General features: G+C 47.1%; 1 protein-coding gene across 1 annotated transcript in view; it reads right to left on the minus strand.

Annotated features, from left to right (window-relative positions):
* ITGA9 (integrin subunit alpha 9) overlaps positions 1–16,059 on the minus strand; it is a 314,996-nt gene that overhangs the window by 147,561 nt on the left and 151,376 nt on the right. Inside the window, exon 16 of the mRNA XM_074345242.1 lies at positions 11,983–12,132. Within this exon, the coding sequence (XP_074201343.1) occupies positions 11,983–12,132 (150 nt within the window). The remainder of the gene's footprint in view (positions 1–11,982; positions 12,133–16,059) is intronic.

The raw sequence follows: 16,059 nt of genomic DNA on the forward strand, positions 1-16,059 counted from the left end.
CACAAGATCCAGAAAACAGAAACAAATTCAAATAAAGGAGCTGGTGCTATCAGAGAAAGGAAGACTCTGTCAGTTGAGCTTCTAAGTCAGAGGTAGTCAGGCAACTGAGAGTGAGAAAGATGGCCCCAAACTGGAGAGGATGCCAGCGAGACCTCTCCTCACTTGTCTGCAAGAACATCACCTGACTGGGCCTCAGGTGTAACTTCCAGTAGCAAGTGCCTGGCCTTTGATTTCGTGAATCATCTCAGAAGATAACAAGGGTGCATATTTCTTCCCTAGCTAGAGGCTGTCCACTGGACACGTGCCCTCGCTCACACATCCACGTGCTGGTGGAGGAGGTTTTCAATACCTCAGGACAATAAAGGATAACCCAACAGGCTGAAGACTAGGGGGAAACCCCTATTTTCTTCTAAAAGGTAGAACATACTCTTCCCAGAAATTGCAAAGATAATGGTTGTAGTTCAGTTGGCTAATATTTTGTTGAAGACTTTTGCATCTATGTTCATCACAGATATTGGCCTATAATTTTAGTTTTCTTTCCTTCCTTCCTTCCTCCCTTCCTTTCTTCCTTCTTTCTTTTTCTTTTTGTCTTGTCCTTGTCTGATTTGAGTATTAGGGTAACGCTGGCCTGGTAAAATGAGTTAGGAAGTGTTCCCTTCTCTTCGATTTTTTGGAAGAGTTTGATAAGGATAGGTATTAAATCTTTTTTGAATATAAAAAAGAAAAAAAATTACTCAATAAAAGAACCCCACGCTGAAAAAAAAACTTGCAAAGATAAAGTATAACACTGAAGAAGAAAGTGTCAAAATCCAACAGGTGACTAGGAGTCCAGTCCAGGCTTTGACAGGCAGGTGCATCCTCTCCTTTGTTCTCTGGGTTAACCTGGTGGGGGGGAGCCTGAGACACAGACGCAGCCAGACTTCTGTGGTCAGTAGTGATGAAGTATGTACTTGTTTCCCTCTTGAAACTAGATGGTTTCACACGTTTCACCGCAATGCCCTTTCTGAAAAGATTAGCCGGAAGCGGGTGCCAAACAGCTGATGCCTATAAAAGTAGGACTGATCTGGCTGAAACAGGGATAGGGGTGAACACCTCTTCCTCTCACTGTCCCCCACTCCTCCGCTAGGCCAAACTGTTCCCGTCAATCCGCGTGTGCGCTCTGGAACCCCCCAGGTCGGATGGTCTCTGAGACTTGTCTGGCTCTGATGTCTGGAGTTATTCTGCTCTCTTTCCTTCCATCCTGCCAACCTCTCAGCTTTTCCCAACCTTCTGCAGAGACTTTATATATGATAATGAAAATAAACTGTAGGGCTGTAAATAACGGCATTTTAAGCCAGCTGGGCACCTTAGCCTGGAAAGCATGACCTAATGTCCAGGCTGAACAAATAGTGAGTCTGCCTGGGCATCGAGCTGGAATCCCACACCCCCAGGCATCGAGGGTCTGGGGTGGGAGGACCAGATGGTGATGGTTTCCAGCACAATGGAGGTTCAAAGTCTATGGCTTCAAAGTAGTGAAAAATTAAAATAAGAGTAAAATAGTTCACTTTTCACCTGCGAGATGACAAAAGTGAGTATTCTCAACATAGCCAGTGCCTCTTCTCTTCCATCTTGTTCTTTGACCCTTAAATCACACACGCTGCTCTCCTGCCTGGCAGGAAATCTTAGAGTTCATGGAGCGCATTTCTTTTAATTATACAGCTTCGCTGAATCTGTCAGTGAATAAATTCGGATATGACATCCAATCTCTGCAGGAGGACCCGGCCTTGTGTTCTTTGAGAAGGGCTCTTTTCACTGAGCATCCTCTTTGGGCCAGGAACTGCACTAGGCCCTAGGGATCAACAGCTAACAAGATAAAATAGATCCCTGCCCTCACTAGGCTTCCATTCTAGTGAGGGAGACAGAAAAGCAATTAGAAAAAAAACAGTAATAATTGTGCTAGATGTCATGAAGGAATCAAATAGTCAGCCAAGCCAGGGAATACAGGGTAGGTGAGGGATGGCTCTCTGAGTGATACTTAGACTGAGACCTAAAGAATGAAGAACTAGCTGTGAGGAAAGCATAGCAAGGCCACTATAGAAGAGGTATCAGCACGTGCAAAGGGCCCGAGACAGGAAAGGGCTTGATAAGTCTAAGGTTGACTGGAGTGCAGTGTGGGTAGCATCAAATGATACTGGAGAGGCTGAGGCCCATTGTGCAGAGTCTTATGGGCCTTAGGAAGAGTCTGGATTTTCTTCTCAGGGCAGAGGGAAGCTATTTCTGGGGAAGTGTTATGCAGAGAAGTGATCTGGTCCAGGTAAGAAATGCTGGTGGCCTGAACTAGAGTGGCGGCAGCAGAGATGGAGCAAAGAGGAGGGATCCATGTACCATTTGAGCCTAGGGTGGTACAGCTGGTTCCTGAGTTCTGTCTTCCCTGTCTGGGACAAAGGGGCATCTCTGGGCCTGCCAATCCTAAAGATCATGAGAGGCCCATCTGTGGAACCAGCCAGAACCCTGAGATACCATTGCCTCCTGCCCTGGGAAGCTACCCACACAGCAGGCGAGACTGGACACACCCTCAGCAGAAAGGAACCAGCTTCACTGGAGCATCTGCTTCCTCCAGAGCCCTGGTCAGAGTCACTCCCACTGGTTACCTCATTCTTTCCTCATGACAATCCACGAAGCCACCTTGTTACCTCCACTCACCAGGGAGGAGACAGAGCCTTCTAGATACTGGCTGACTTGCCCTTCCCAGGAAGAAAAGAGCAAAATCTAATGCTGACTTATCAGTTCAGTGCTTCTCACATATTATTTCATGTAACCCCCCCAACCACCCGGATGGAGACAGAGGCAATGGCACCTTGCGTGACAGGTGAGACATGGGACGCTCAGCAGGTAGGTGACGTGCCCTGTGTCACTGGGTGAGTACCTTTTGTTCTGGCCTGGGACCTCATCTTCTCACTCCCAAGCCCACTCCTGCAGAGAAGCCAGGGGAAGACAGAAGGCCAGGGGTTCTCTGAGGTGTGGGGTGTACACGTTTGTTGCTGCAGCCGAAACAGACCACACATTTTGCAGCTTAAAATATGACAACTTCATTATCTCACAGTTTTGTAGGTTGGACGTCCAGGTGGACTCAGCTGGCTTCTCTGCTCTGGATTTCACAAAGCCAGAATCCAGATCTTATTGGATCTGGGCCCTTATCTGGAGGCTCTGGGAAAGAATCTTCTTCTGGGCTTATTCAGGTTGTTGGCAGAATTCATTTCCCTGTGGCTGTGGGACTGAGGTCCCCGTTTCCTTGTTGACACTTGCCCCCTCTCTCGGCCCCTTAAGTTTGTCTGCATTCCTTGTCAAGTGTTACCTGTAACTTCAAAGCCAGCAACGGTAGGTCAGGTCCCTCCAAGGCTTCAAATCTCTCTACTCTTTCCTGACCTCCTATTCCACCTCGTTTCTCCTACCTCCAGCTGGACAAATACTGGGCTTGCCTGCCGCAGTCCCCTTTCCCTGTAACGCGTTGTCTTCACAGGTTCCAGGAATTAGGGTGTAGGCATCTTTGGGGGCCGTTCTGTCTACCACGGTGGGTGACCAGGAAGTCCAGCCCTAGCCAGGTCTCTGGGGCTTCCTGAAGATGTGTGAGAGCAGTTATAATTTCCAGAGCTTTACTCTGTGTACAGGGTTTGAGGACAGGGTCTCTGTCTTAGCCATTGGTACGCTCATCTGACAGGGAAACACCAGAGCCCTTCGGGGATCAGTCCAATGACAGCATTACTTTCCTTCCTGCACACGGGCCAGCCAGGGCTTTCCAGATTGTTTCGTTTTGTTTCATACTCTTTCAGCAGCAGACACCAACTAGAAACTGATGACTCAACTCTCCAGGTGAATCAGATGGACCCTCTAATAACTCACTTGCAAGATCTTTCTGGGATTCCTGTGAGAACTGCTAACTGGCTCCCCCAGCCCAGGCAGATCATCTCCTTGAGGCATGGCTCTGGTCTCCTGCACTCAAGAAGATGTGATGGTCTCCTGTCCCATCCAAGTCCCAGTTCAACTCCCTGGCCAGTGAACAAGTGGCCTTAGACTGTCTGACTGTACCTTCAGCCCCAGTGGCCCCTCTCCTTCCCCTCTCCAGATGTTAAGCCATGTAGAAGATTGTTAGCATCTATCAGTCCCCCTTCCCTACTGGTCTGTCAAGAGCCCTCCGGCCCAAGAGTCCAATCCTACCTCTTCCATAAGGCTCTGGCGAAAGACCCCTTCTCCACAGAGAATCCCCTCCTCTCAGCTGGAAAAAGTCTCTGGAATGAAATTCACACACACGCATCTGAATCTCCCCTTCTGCTCTGTATGAGTTAGTCTTGCACTGTCTGTAAGTTCACTGAAGGCAGAAATGTTTCATTGATCTTTTTTATCCAGGTCTTACCTGTAGTAGACACTCAACTGACTGAACTGCCCTTGGATTTATATCCCTTTTAAATACTCTTCTGGTTAATGGATAAAACACTTTCTTTGTTCTTGTTGCTTTTGTATCAAATATCCTCCGAGGAGAGAGAGGCACGTCTCTGATTTCCTTAAAGTTTAAAGATGAAATGTATGCTTATCAGGCTCTAGGTCCTATGGAGGTTTGCAGGGTTAGGGCTCTGATGTCCCCGGGTGCCCAGAATCCTGATCGGTCCTCAGCATTGGTGGCAGCCCCACTATTCACTCAGACAGCCTCGCATCTAGCTCGGAGCCCACTGTCTCCCAAGGCTATTCTTCATCTAGCAGAGGGAAGGCTGGGCCTCCTGCCTGCCTCACTCACTCCCATTCTCTGCCAAAAGCCTGGGATCCATCACTAAGTGTGTACTTAACATGCTCCAGCCACTGTCTCCACGTTACACGCACTGTCTGTGCAGCTCTTCCACCTGCACTAGACCATCAACAGGGCGGACCCTGACTCTAAAAGATCGCCATAATTTAGCCCGCCCTGTTGCACAATCCTATGCACCAGCATGGGCTCGGTGCCTTTTAGTTGGCGAGAGGAAGGCATTTAAATCCTAATGTGATCCGGCAACATGACTTAAAGGGCTCCAATGAGTTTATTCCTTGCTGTGAAAGAGGTGAGACGCTCTTTGTGGAGCTGTTTTATACACACACAAACTTTCATATACATATATATGCCTCTGTGTGTATATATATATATACACATACACATATACATACACACACATAAATATACATACACACACACACAAGTTAAAAATCAGCTCTGCTTCCTGGAGTGGGCCTAGCTCTCAGCATCTCTCTTCCCCTCAAACTGAGCCAACATCTGGAAGACACATGGAGGAAGGTCATTAAATTATCTTCTTTCCTCCCCATGATCAGGAAAAGGAGAATAAGCAAGGATTGCTCTCCCATAATTTTTCTCAGGCTCCTGGACAATCTTCCCAATCTAAAGACAGTATTTTTTTTCATTTAATTTCAACCAAAGAATCACACGATTGAAAAAGAAGCCTCCTGTCCCGCACCTCCCTATACTGAGTCCTGCTAGGGGAATCACTATTCCCCATGTCCATTTCTCTTTCTTTTGATGACCATTTCCCTACCTCTAGAAAACACACCGACACTACTGCTTCTTGACTTACCCTATTTGGACATTATCTTACTGAATTTCTGCCATGAAAGACAAGAAGTGCTATCACGTGCATAGCGGCCCCCTCCTGTCCATCTCCCAAATCGTTACACTTAGCTCCTCTAATACAGTGGATCCCAAATGTGAGCTGCATCAGAATCACCTGGTCAGCTTGTTAAAACTCAGACTGCTGGGACCCACCCATAAGTTTCTGATTCAAACAGTCTGGGGTAAGGTCCAAGAATTTTCATGTCTGACAACATCCCAAGGGAGGCTGCGGCGGCTGGCTCAGCGACCACACTTTAAGAAGCCCTGCTCTACTGGTAACCTCTGCAACTTTAAGTAATAAACAGCTTTGTCTTGTTTCATCAAGTTTTACAATCCCTCCTGCCTAACCAATTTAAAAGATTAAGATATTAAAACCACTTCTGTTCTATTTTTACCTCTATTCAGTACAATTTAATGGCATTTGCATTTTATATGATAACGATAGCTCTGATTTGGGCTTGACTGTAAATACGGAAAACTAACAAATAGTGCTGTTATTATGACCTCATGATTACTGTCCACAGTAGAGCCAAGATAGGTGTCATGATTACATTATCTTCCTCTATAGGTATGACGTTAAACTCCTAGAATACTCAACTCTTATTTAAGGGAGAGTATTTCTAGTAGTAAGGTCCTTCTCTTCCCTAAACTCTTCCACTTGCTTAAAATCCCACCGCATTTTAATTTGTTTTGTATTTGAACCATGACATATTTTCCATATTTTAATTTTTCTGGGAGTTCTTGATTGCCTTTGTTTTTTTGTTTGTTTGTTTGTTTGTTTGTTTTTTCTTATCCATAGGGAAAAAATATATCCCATCTACACTGTATCCTGAATACTTGCTACTTTCTTGTCATTCTGTCTATGGCTGGCTTCATTCTCCTTGAAGTTTCATTGATCCCGTTTTAAATTGATCACTGTTTTTTAGACTTGCCACACAGCTGTAATCCTGGAATTTGTCATCAGACTTCTAGGAGTTAGTTCTTGCATCCCACACCTCACTCCTAGTTGTCACCTCTGTTTTGTTGGAGTGCATCTCAGATGATTTCCTTGGCAGGGATATACCAGGGAGGTAAACTTTCTGGGTCCCTTCTTGTCTGGAAAATGGCTTTATTTTTTTTTTTTAACATTTTTTATTGATTTATAATCATTTTACAATGTTGTGTCAAATTCCAGTGTTCAGCACAAGTTTTCAGTTATTCATGGACATATACACACTCATTGTCACATTTTTTTCTCTGTGAGTTATCATAACATTTTGTGTATATTTCCCTGTGCTATACAGTGTAGTCTATTCTACAATTTTGAAATCCCAGTCTATCCCTTCCCACCCTCCACCCCCCTGGTAACCACAAGTCTGTATTCTCTGTCTGTGAGTCTATTTCTGTCCTTTATTTACGCTTTGTTTTTGTTTGTTTGTTTGTTTTTGTTTTTTAGATTCCACATATGAGCAATCTCATATGGTATTTTTCTTTCTCTTTCTGGCTTACTTCACTTAGAATGACATTCTCCAGGAGCATCCATGTTGCTGCAAATGGCATTATGTTGTCGGTTTTTATGGCTGAGTAGTATTCCATTGTATAAATATACCACTTCTTCTTTATCCAGTCACCTGTTGATGGACATTTAGGCTGTTTCCATGTTTTGGCTATTGTAAATAGTGCTGCTATGAACATTGGGGTGCAGGTGTCATCCTGAAGTAGATTTCCTTCTGGATACAAGCCCAGGAGTGGGATTCCTGGGTCATATGGTAAGTCTATTCCTAGTCTTTTGAGGAATCTCCACACTGTTTTCCATAGTGGCTGCACCAAACTGCATTCCCACCAGCAGTGTAGGAGGGTTCCCCTTTCTCCACAGCCTCTCCAGCATTTGTCATTTGTGGATTTTTGAATGACGGCCATTCTGACTGGTGTGAGGTGATACCTCATTGTAGTTTTGATTTGCATTTCTCTGATAATTAGTGATATTGAGCATTTTTTCATGTGCTTTTTGATCATTTGTATGTCTTCCTTGGAGAATTGCTTGTTTAGGTCTTCTGCCCATTTTTGGATTGGGTTGTTTATTTTTTTCTTACTGAGTCGTATGAGCTGCTTATATATTCTGGAGATCAAGCCTTTGTCGGTTTCACTTGCAAAAATTTTCTCCCATTCCATAGGTTTTCTTCTTGTTTTACTTCTGGTTTCCTTTGCTGTGCAGAAGCTTGTAATTTTCTTTAGGTCCCATTTGTTTATTCTTGCTTTTATTTCTTCTAGGAGAAAATTTTTTAAATGTATGTCAGATAATGTTTTGCCTATGTTTTCCTCTAGGAGGTTTATTGTATCTTGTCTTATGTTTAAGTCTTTAATCCATTTTGAGTTGATTTTTGTATATGGTGTAAGGGAGTGTTCTAGCTTCATGGTTTTACATGCTGCTGTCCAGTTTTCCCAACACCATTTGCTGAAGAGACTGTCTTTATTCCAATGTATATTCTTGCCTCCTTTGTCAAAGATGAGTTGACCAAAAGTTTGTGGGTTCATTTCTGGGCTCTCTATTCTGTTCCATTGGTCTATATGTCTGTTTTGGTACCAATACCATGCTGTCTTGATGACTGTAGCTCTATAGTATTGTCTGAAGTCTGGGAGAGTTATTCCTCCAGCCTCTTTCTTTCTCTTCAGTAATGCTTTGGCAATTCTAGGTCTTTGATGGTTCCATATGAATTTTATTATGATTTTTTCTAGTTCTGTGAAATATGTCCTGGGTAATTGGATAGGGATTGCATTAAATCTGTAGATTGCCTTGGGCAGTGTGACCAGAAAATGGCTTTATTTCAACTTCACACTTGACTGTTAGGCTAAGCATAAAATTCTAGTTTCAAAATCACTCTCTCTCAGAACTTTGAAGCCCTTATTTCATCATATGCTACTTTCTAATCTTGCTAATAAGGAGTCTAATGGACTTAGTATGACTCTAAATATGTTGTAAGTGGACACATAGCCCCCACTATCACCATCCTGGACTCCCTGTCCTAGAAGCACTCAGGATCTTCCTTAATTCTTAGGTGTAGTGACATTTCAAAATGACATAGCTAGGATATTCTTAGTTTATAACTTGTAAGTTGGTGGGTTCTTTAGATTAGAAAAGTGTCCTCTTTAACTCTGAGAAATTTTTCCATTATTTCTCATAATTTTTTTTTTCATTTTCTCTGTTTACTTGTTCTGATGTTCCTATTACTGGGATATAGGACCTTGTCGATTGATCCCTTAGCTCTCCTCTGTTCATGTTAGCTTTGCTTATTGGGAGATTTCTCATCATTATATTCCACTAAATTTTTGGCTCTACAATGCTGTTGTTAATTTTCAAGAACACTTTCCTTGTCCTTCTGATCCTTCCTTTAAAATGAAATAGAATTCCAACCACTTTCTAATGAATGGAATACATTCTTAAATCTCCTTGTGTTTATTACATACAGTTAAATAAAGTTGGTTAAATTTTTGTATCTCTTCCATTCCCTAAATAATTTATTTCCTTCTAAGTCAATTATTCTGTAGGTGTATTTTGGTCTTTTTTCCCCCCTTCATGTACCACATTTCCCTTTAATTTCAGGTTTCCTTGGTTGTCCGTTCATATTTAAGAACAAGGTAAAAGGGCTGACTGGAAAATCTGTGGGTGTTTGGGTGGATGGTTGAAGGGGGAGCTAGCTCCTATACTGGAGGCTCCAAATGCCAGAAGAAGTAAGGCTTTCCTCTGGGGAAACAACCCACCTACACTATCTCAGTTTATTTAGTTCTTTAGAGAAGAAAATGCCTTATTTCTTGCTATTCTGCGTGTTTAAAGTAGCTAGGGGTGGGGACAGGGGTAGAAAGTCAACTCTTCCACAAACCAACCTTCACTTAACACCCTTCTTCCCTGTTTCCAGCCTCACTTCTCACTCTTGCACCCCTCTGAAACTGCTGGCCTGGCCATGGAGGCAGCCATTCTGGACCCATGGGTCAGTCAACAGCCCCCAGCCCCTCTGCAGACTGCAAGGTTCACCCACCAACACTCTTCCTTCTTCTTTACTCACTCCAGAAAGTTCCCAGACTCTCTGATTGGCTGATGCTCCTCCCCCCACAGAACCTCCCTGTTCTGATTTACTCACTGATAATCACTGTAATGGGGTCTCAGGAAGTACAGACATAAATATTTATGCTTGGTTGGCCCTCTTGAACGTAAGTGACCAAGAACAGTATTTCCATACTAATTTGTCTCTGCATCTCTGGCTTTGATCAGGTTGCCTGAATTGAAAAATGCCAGTAAAGGTTCTAAGATGCTCTTCACTAAAGAAGCCCAGTCTGGGCCACTGATGGATCTGTAGGAATGAGAGTTGGTTCACTGTGGAAGGGATACCCAAGGCTAGCAACATGCTGAACAGAGTAGGCAGCTACCTCACTGGGTCACTTCAGAGATGAAACAAGCAGAGTACCCACCCTGAAATGACTCCCAGCACCCCGAGTTTGGACCACACCCACCACACTAGATTATTATGCCAGCAAGTGTCCACCCAAGAGAGCACAGTACTACTAGGACGGAAAACTAATGATCAAGGGATTATCACAATACCCTGACTTACTGAGTCCCCAGCCTGCCCTCTTGGTCCCATTTCACTATCAGGAAAGAACAACAACTTCTACTTCTCAGTCAAGGCAGAAGGCACCAGCTTCCTGCCCCGCTCTTCATCCTACCTCCTCTCCTCCTTACCTTCCTCACACCCCCTCTTCACGCCAGCCCCTCCACCCAGTCCCACCACCTAGACACACAGGGTCCTCTCGGTCTCTCCCCTCACTCCCCAGAGCCTGCTACAAGTATCAGTGACCAGTAGGACACACCAGCCACCCTCCAGGGCACTTGTGTTTTGAAAGAAGTCCATGTTTAACCTCAAAAGAAGCATCCAAAGAGGCAGTGTTGCCAGCAGGTTGTGTGTATAGGGGTAGCGGGCACTGTAAGCTCTGCCCAGATCGCTCTGTAACGGCTGCCCCTTCCCCAGCTGACGGGACAAAGACGGCTAACATCTCACATCCGCTGCAGCCTTCTCCAGAGAACCGTCCACAGCTGGAGGGCATCTCCTTCAACAAGGGTACACTCCCCTTCCACACCCTGCAGTCGGCCAATGGCCGACTAATAAGGGGTACGAAAGGCCAGCCCCTTACCTCATGGAGAAGACAGCCCTTTTGTGTGATGTATGCTCCAGAGTTCCCTGCCTCAGGCCAAGGATAGACTTGAGCTGAGGCCACATCCTTGCTCAGGCCTGTCCCTTTCCTTTACTTCCTTATAGGTTTCTCTTAAGAGCACAGCCTCATTAGACTGCATGCTCCCAAATCCCTGCCTCAGGTTCTGCTTCTGGGGAATCTGACCCAAGACCACGTGGGAGAGACTTTAGGAGAAAATAGGGGCGCCTTAGTAAAAATCTCACCCCATAACCATCTAGATAGACGTCTCCAACCCCAAACACTTCTCTGTGGTTCTGTTTACAACTCTCTGCAAGGCCTGGGTCCCTGATCTGCTAGCTTTCTGGTAAGCTCAGAGCAGTCAGAAGTGTGGAGAGGGGAGCTGGTGGGTGGTTCCCCAGCTTTGCCCCCACCCCACCCAGAGTCTGGTTTAACCAAAAACCAGTTTTGCCTGACCTTCCCCAGGGTCCTGGCTCCGTGATGATCTTGGGTGTTAAAGAAAGATTTAGAACAGATTTGGGATCACACATTCCTTACATACTTCCTGCCTAGTAGTCAGCACTGCACATCTCCCAGATGGCTCAGGGCAGAGAGGCCAGGGCTGCTGCACAGAATTAATTCACAGGCTCACTCCCACCTCGTGTGGCCTCAGGTGGCCCACCCGCCACACCGCCCTGCCGCTCCTCCACACAGCAGCACAGCCTGGAACCTGCTGCAGGGCGGGAGGGATGGTGACAGCTGACAGCTGGGCTCACTGTGCTCTGGCCCTCAGAGACACTGGAGTTGAGCATTCTTAACCCAGCCACCAATTCCAGCAAGATCAAGTTCCTGCTTCCTCCCCCAACTCATGCTCCCACCAATAAAACATGTAGGTTCTGATCTAAGCTCTGGAAACAGTGTAGGAATAGTAAGCAAGTCTGGGGTCCAAGTGGCCAGTTCATGACCTCAGACACTATCCTCTTCTAACTGCTTGAGAACAGCCTCCATGTGTTTAAATCACAGGGTTGTTAGAAGCACCCCCCGCCCCAATCATACATTTCATCATGTCACAGATTAGGTAAGGGAGGCCCAGCGAAGGGGTGTGCCGGGCCACGGTCTCCCAGGCAGCCAGGGCCATTACTTTTGCACGTGTACCTGCCACCTAGGGTCCCAGCCGCAAGCATTCAGCCTCTTACCTGATTCTTCTGAGCAATCTTGTGTCCCTTTTTCCAGCGGAGCACAGGTGTCAGAGCAGGCAGCTCCCTCTCCTCCTCTCCGGTCACGTGCTCGCCCAGGCTGTAGGCCGCTTCGAACACGATGGGGCTGATGACGTCCTGCACCCTCCGCTGGAACAATAAACACACAGGCTTGTGAACTGCTGATGCCGGCTGGCACTGCGAGGCACATCACAGTTTACAGAGACCTTCCTTGTGGGCTGCCTCATGTGATCCTCACAACCACCCTGGTGACGTAGGCTCTGATGGCTTTCACATTCTGGACGAGCTAACTGAGGCAGAGAGGAGTAAAGGTCTCGTCCAAGGTCACTCCGTTAACAAGTGGGGGCTTTCCCTCTCTACCTCGCGTGGGGTGAAATCACCAGCTCTTGAGCATATGGAAGACATTACCTTACTCATCTTCCAAATATTCTTATAAACTCGTTTGGCGAGCGGGAGAGCATCTGTACTCAAAGTGCAAAGCTAACCCTTCGTATCTGTGGTGTCTGATCAAAGCTCTTCTGCACTGAGACAAAAACGGGCTGCGTGTGAGGGCAGGAGACCTGAAGGCACTGAGGGGCCTGGTATCTACCCAGAGCTGGTCACTGACCCAGAGTCAATGGAACCAGGGTTGGAGTCTGACTTCCGGCCTGTGTTCTTTCCTTTGGAACCCAGGATTTTAAGAGCCAAGAGGGACAGGTCGACAGTCACAAGGAACACCCACAAGATGCCAGGCACTGCGTTAGGTGGCCTAGAGAGAGATCAGCAACACGCCCAAGCCTTGCAGCTGGGCTTGTCCTCCTCCATCGCACGATGAAAGGAACATGGTGCAAGGCTGAGTTCCCCAGCCATAAGGCTGGCAAGGGTTTTTCAGTCACATCTGCTCAAATCTTAAGAGTTCTTGGCTTTTCTGCATCAGGTTTCACTGTCTCCCGGGGACTCTGGGCCCCGCAGCTCACAAGTGAGAGCTGGAGGCAGGAGTAAAGGATGACTATCCCTGCATCCCGGGCCAGTGTGCTCTGTGGGAGGTGGGCTTCCAGGGGGAGCAGGGCACATCTGAGAAGTAGGAGCAACAAGCCAAGTCCCCACAGCATGCATCTGTCAGGGAGAGATGGTGGGACAGGAGGGAGAGCTGATCGGCGGGCGGGAAGAGGCTGGCCAACCCCGGGGCCGTGAGCACAGCCAAGGACCTCACACTACAGCCATGTAAAGTCTGGTGGGGTCTGGAGCAGATTAGTGCTCTGTTCAAACAGCAGGAAGTTTTAAAGTTCCCAAGAGGTACACAGTGAGGAGAGGGCTCCTATCCGACCCCAGATACCCAGCGCCCCCTCCAGAGGCAGACACACCTGTCAGCTCTGGGGTATTCATCCCGTCTAAGCATATGCGGGCACTGGTAGCTCATGACACGCTGCACTTTGCTCTCCTGGCTTAGCATGTATCCTGGAGGTGGTTCCCTGTCTGTACATAGAGTTGCCCCACTGCCTTTTTATGGGCACAGAGCATGTTACCAGGGAGGCCTTTACCAACCAGCATTTGGACTCAAAGCTGCTTAAACACACAGGTGTAGCTTTCCCCAAGACGGGCTCTGTGAACCTCAGTACCCAGGAGGCAGTAAAGGAAAGGGTCTGTGATTGAATACATTGGGGAGACACCAGGTCCAACAAAGGGAGAGAGTTGGTTGGTTTTTTACTGTATCTGCCTCCCAGAAAGAGCAGGGTGGCCCCAGAACCCTGCGCTCCCTTGGAGATTGGGGCATGTACGTTGAACGGAACAAGCTCAGAGACCCTGGAAGTCTTGCACAGCAGCCCAGGAGAGGGGATGGTAACTGGGCCAGGGCGGTGTAGGAGGGGGAGGCAGACATGGCTGCTGACTGAGGGGCGTGGGGGACAGATGACTCTGGGGCTGGGAGCCTGAGTGACCAGCACGTGACTTATGTGTGTTCAGTAAAGCATTCAACTGGGAAGAGAGTCAACTGTTCAGCATAAATAAAATGAAGGACCTTTCAGGGGAGTGACAGGGGAGCCATCGGATAAACTGTTACCACAAAATTCTCTTGAACTTCAGATTTTAGGAACAGATCTTTAACACTCATGTCCTCTCTGGGAGCAAGACACACACCTGGGCCCCTCTGCCTGCTGAGTCCCCTCAGCAGAATTTACGGGCTGTCTGGGTGCAGGGAACAGTGAAGGGGTGCAATCTTAACGTTTTCACAGATGAACGCTTCAGTGTTTCTTTAAGGTTGACTACCTTCAGGTTTTGCATTTAAAGCCTTCATGCCAAAATAAGTCAGTTACTACACGTTGTTATTCTTGGGGGAGAAACTGAAGGTGGGGTGGGGGAGGTAGAAGTCACTTAATATTTCATGGCTATAGAATGTATTTCAGAGACTGAGCCAACCTCTTCTCAGATTTTTTTTTTCCACTTAATCCGCATAGCACCTGAGCTGGTAGACTGTTGCCCCCATTTGACAGATGAGGTAAACAGAGGCTCAGGGGCTCAAATAAATTGTGCCAGGAAGTGGTGGAACCAGACTCATGCTTAGAACCAGAAGCAACACTGCCTTCCTTGAAGTCCTTAAATTACGGTATAAAAATCCTCCCAATTGCTTTAAGTTCTGACACCACTCTGAAAAATGACCTATCTACTTCGGAGGAGACAGGGTGGAGAGGGGAGTTGAGGGGAGACGATCCTCACACAAGGAAGAATGTGAACAAATGACAAATACCTAAGAAACAGAGGCTGTTTCTAAACGTGCAGCCATTCAAGCTGTGACCGTAGTGAGGGGAAGCCTTAGTCAGGGCACAGCTATTTGGGCTGAGTGATAAGCTGTGACTTCTAGGGGTGCACTGACTGCATGAATCCGTTTTAACTAAGAAGTTCGAGAAACATCTTCTTATGACATGTCCCAGTAGCGCTGCTCAGAAAGGACCTACACCCCTGAGCCGTGGGAGCAGGGGAGGGCAGAGCGATCAGAAACAAGCCAACACCCACAGAAGGACAGCCCCTCCTCCCTGCACTGAGTTTGTTTGGTTTTATCTGTGCTGCGAAGAAAAAGCAGCAGCCACATTCAGTGGTTTCCTTTGCATTTTTGGAAGTGTAGCTGCCCTCAGCACAGCACCGCAAGGAAGTGGAAGCACTCCTCAGGACAGGGAAAGGGCTTAGGGTTTTGGAGCAGACCTTAATTGCTGAGGATTTTACTGCTTAAAACACTCCAAAAAAAAAAAAAAAAAAAAAAGATTCACCACTACAAACCGAAGTTTCTAAAGCTGAAAACACAGTTATTCTGATGGACCAAAAGGCAGGAATCTACCTTTTCCTGCTAGAAATCCACTATAGTCTCTTGTTTTGAAAACTGAAGGAGCCTTCAGGCCGGTGGCAGAACTGCCAGCGTCTGAGGTTTTATAGGGAACTTAACATACGCACCATGTGAAGTTTATTGGGTGCTTACTTTACGCCAGGCCATGTGCCGGGCCCCAGGGAGACGGCTGAAAGACCTTGGGAGAAAACAGGCGGACAGTGACAACCCCGGGTAACAGGTACTGGACAGAGGCAGCTTTGGGAGCACCAATGAGGGCACCAGATTTGGTGCCTCTCAAGGTGGCAGGCTTCTCAGAGGAGGTGCCCCCGGGCTCAGAAGACAGAAGGACATCAGCCAGAGGGCAGGCCTGGCCAGTACACGCAGCAGGGTGGAGAGCACACGGGGGTCCAGTGGATTCCACGTGATGCCCGAAGTCAGGCTTGCGGGCTGGGTGGGAGGAGAGGACGCTGAAGCAGAGGCCAGGGCTCAGCAGGGCTGACAGGGTGTGCTGATTTCAACCTAAAATCTAGGGAAGACTGGGAGGGGGCAGGGATGCTAGAGGCTGAGTTTCAGAAAAATCTCTCTGGATTGTTGGATTGTTGGGGGTGAGACTAGAAGAAGGAAGGCCAGCAAGGAAGCTGTGTTCTAGAAAGATCTCTACCTGTAGCATGGATGGGATAGGCCCAGGGGCAAGGGTCTATCATAGGAGTTTAGGGGGAAGATGGTGAGGGCCTGAGCCGTGATGCAGCAGTGGGGATGGG

This window comes from Camelus bactrianus, chromosome 17 (genome assembly GCF_048773025.1).
Source record: "Camelus bactrianus isolate YW-2024 breed Bactrian camel chromosome 17, ASM4877302v1, whole genome shotgun sequence".
NCBI lineage: Eukaryota > Metazoa > Chordata > Mammalia > Artiodactyla > Camelidae > Camelus > Camelus bactrianus.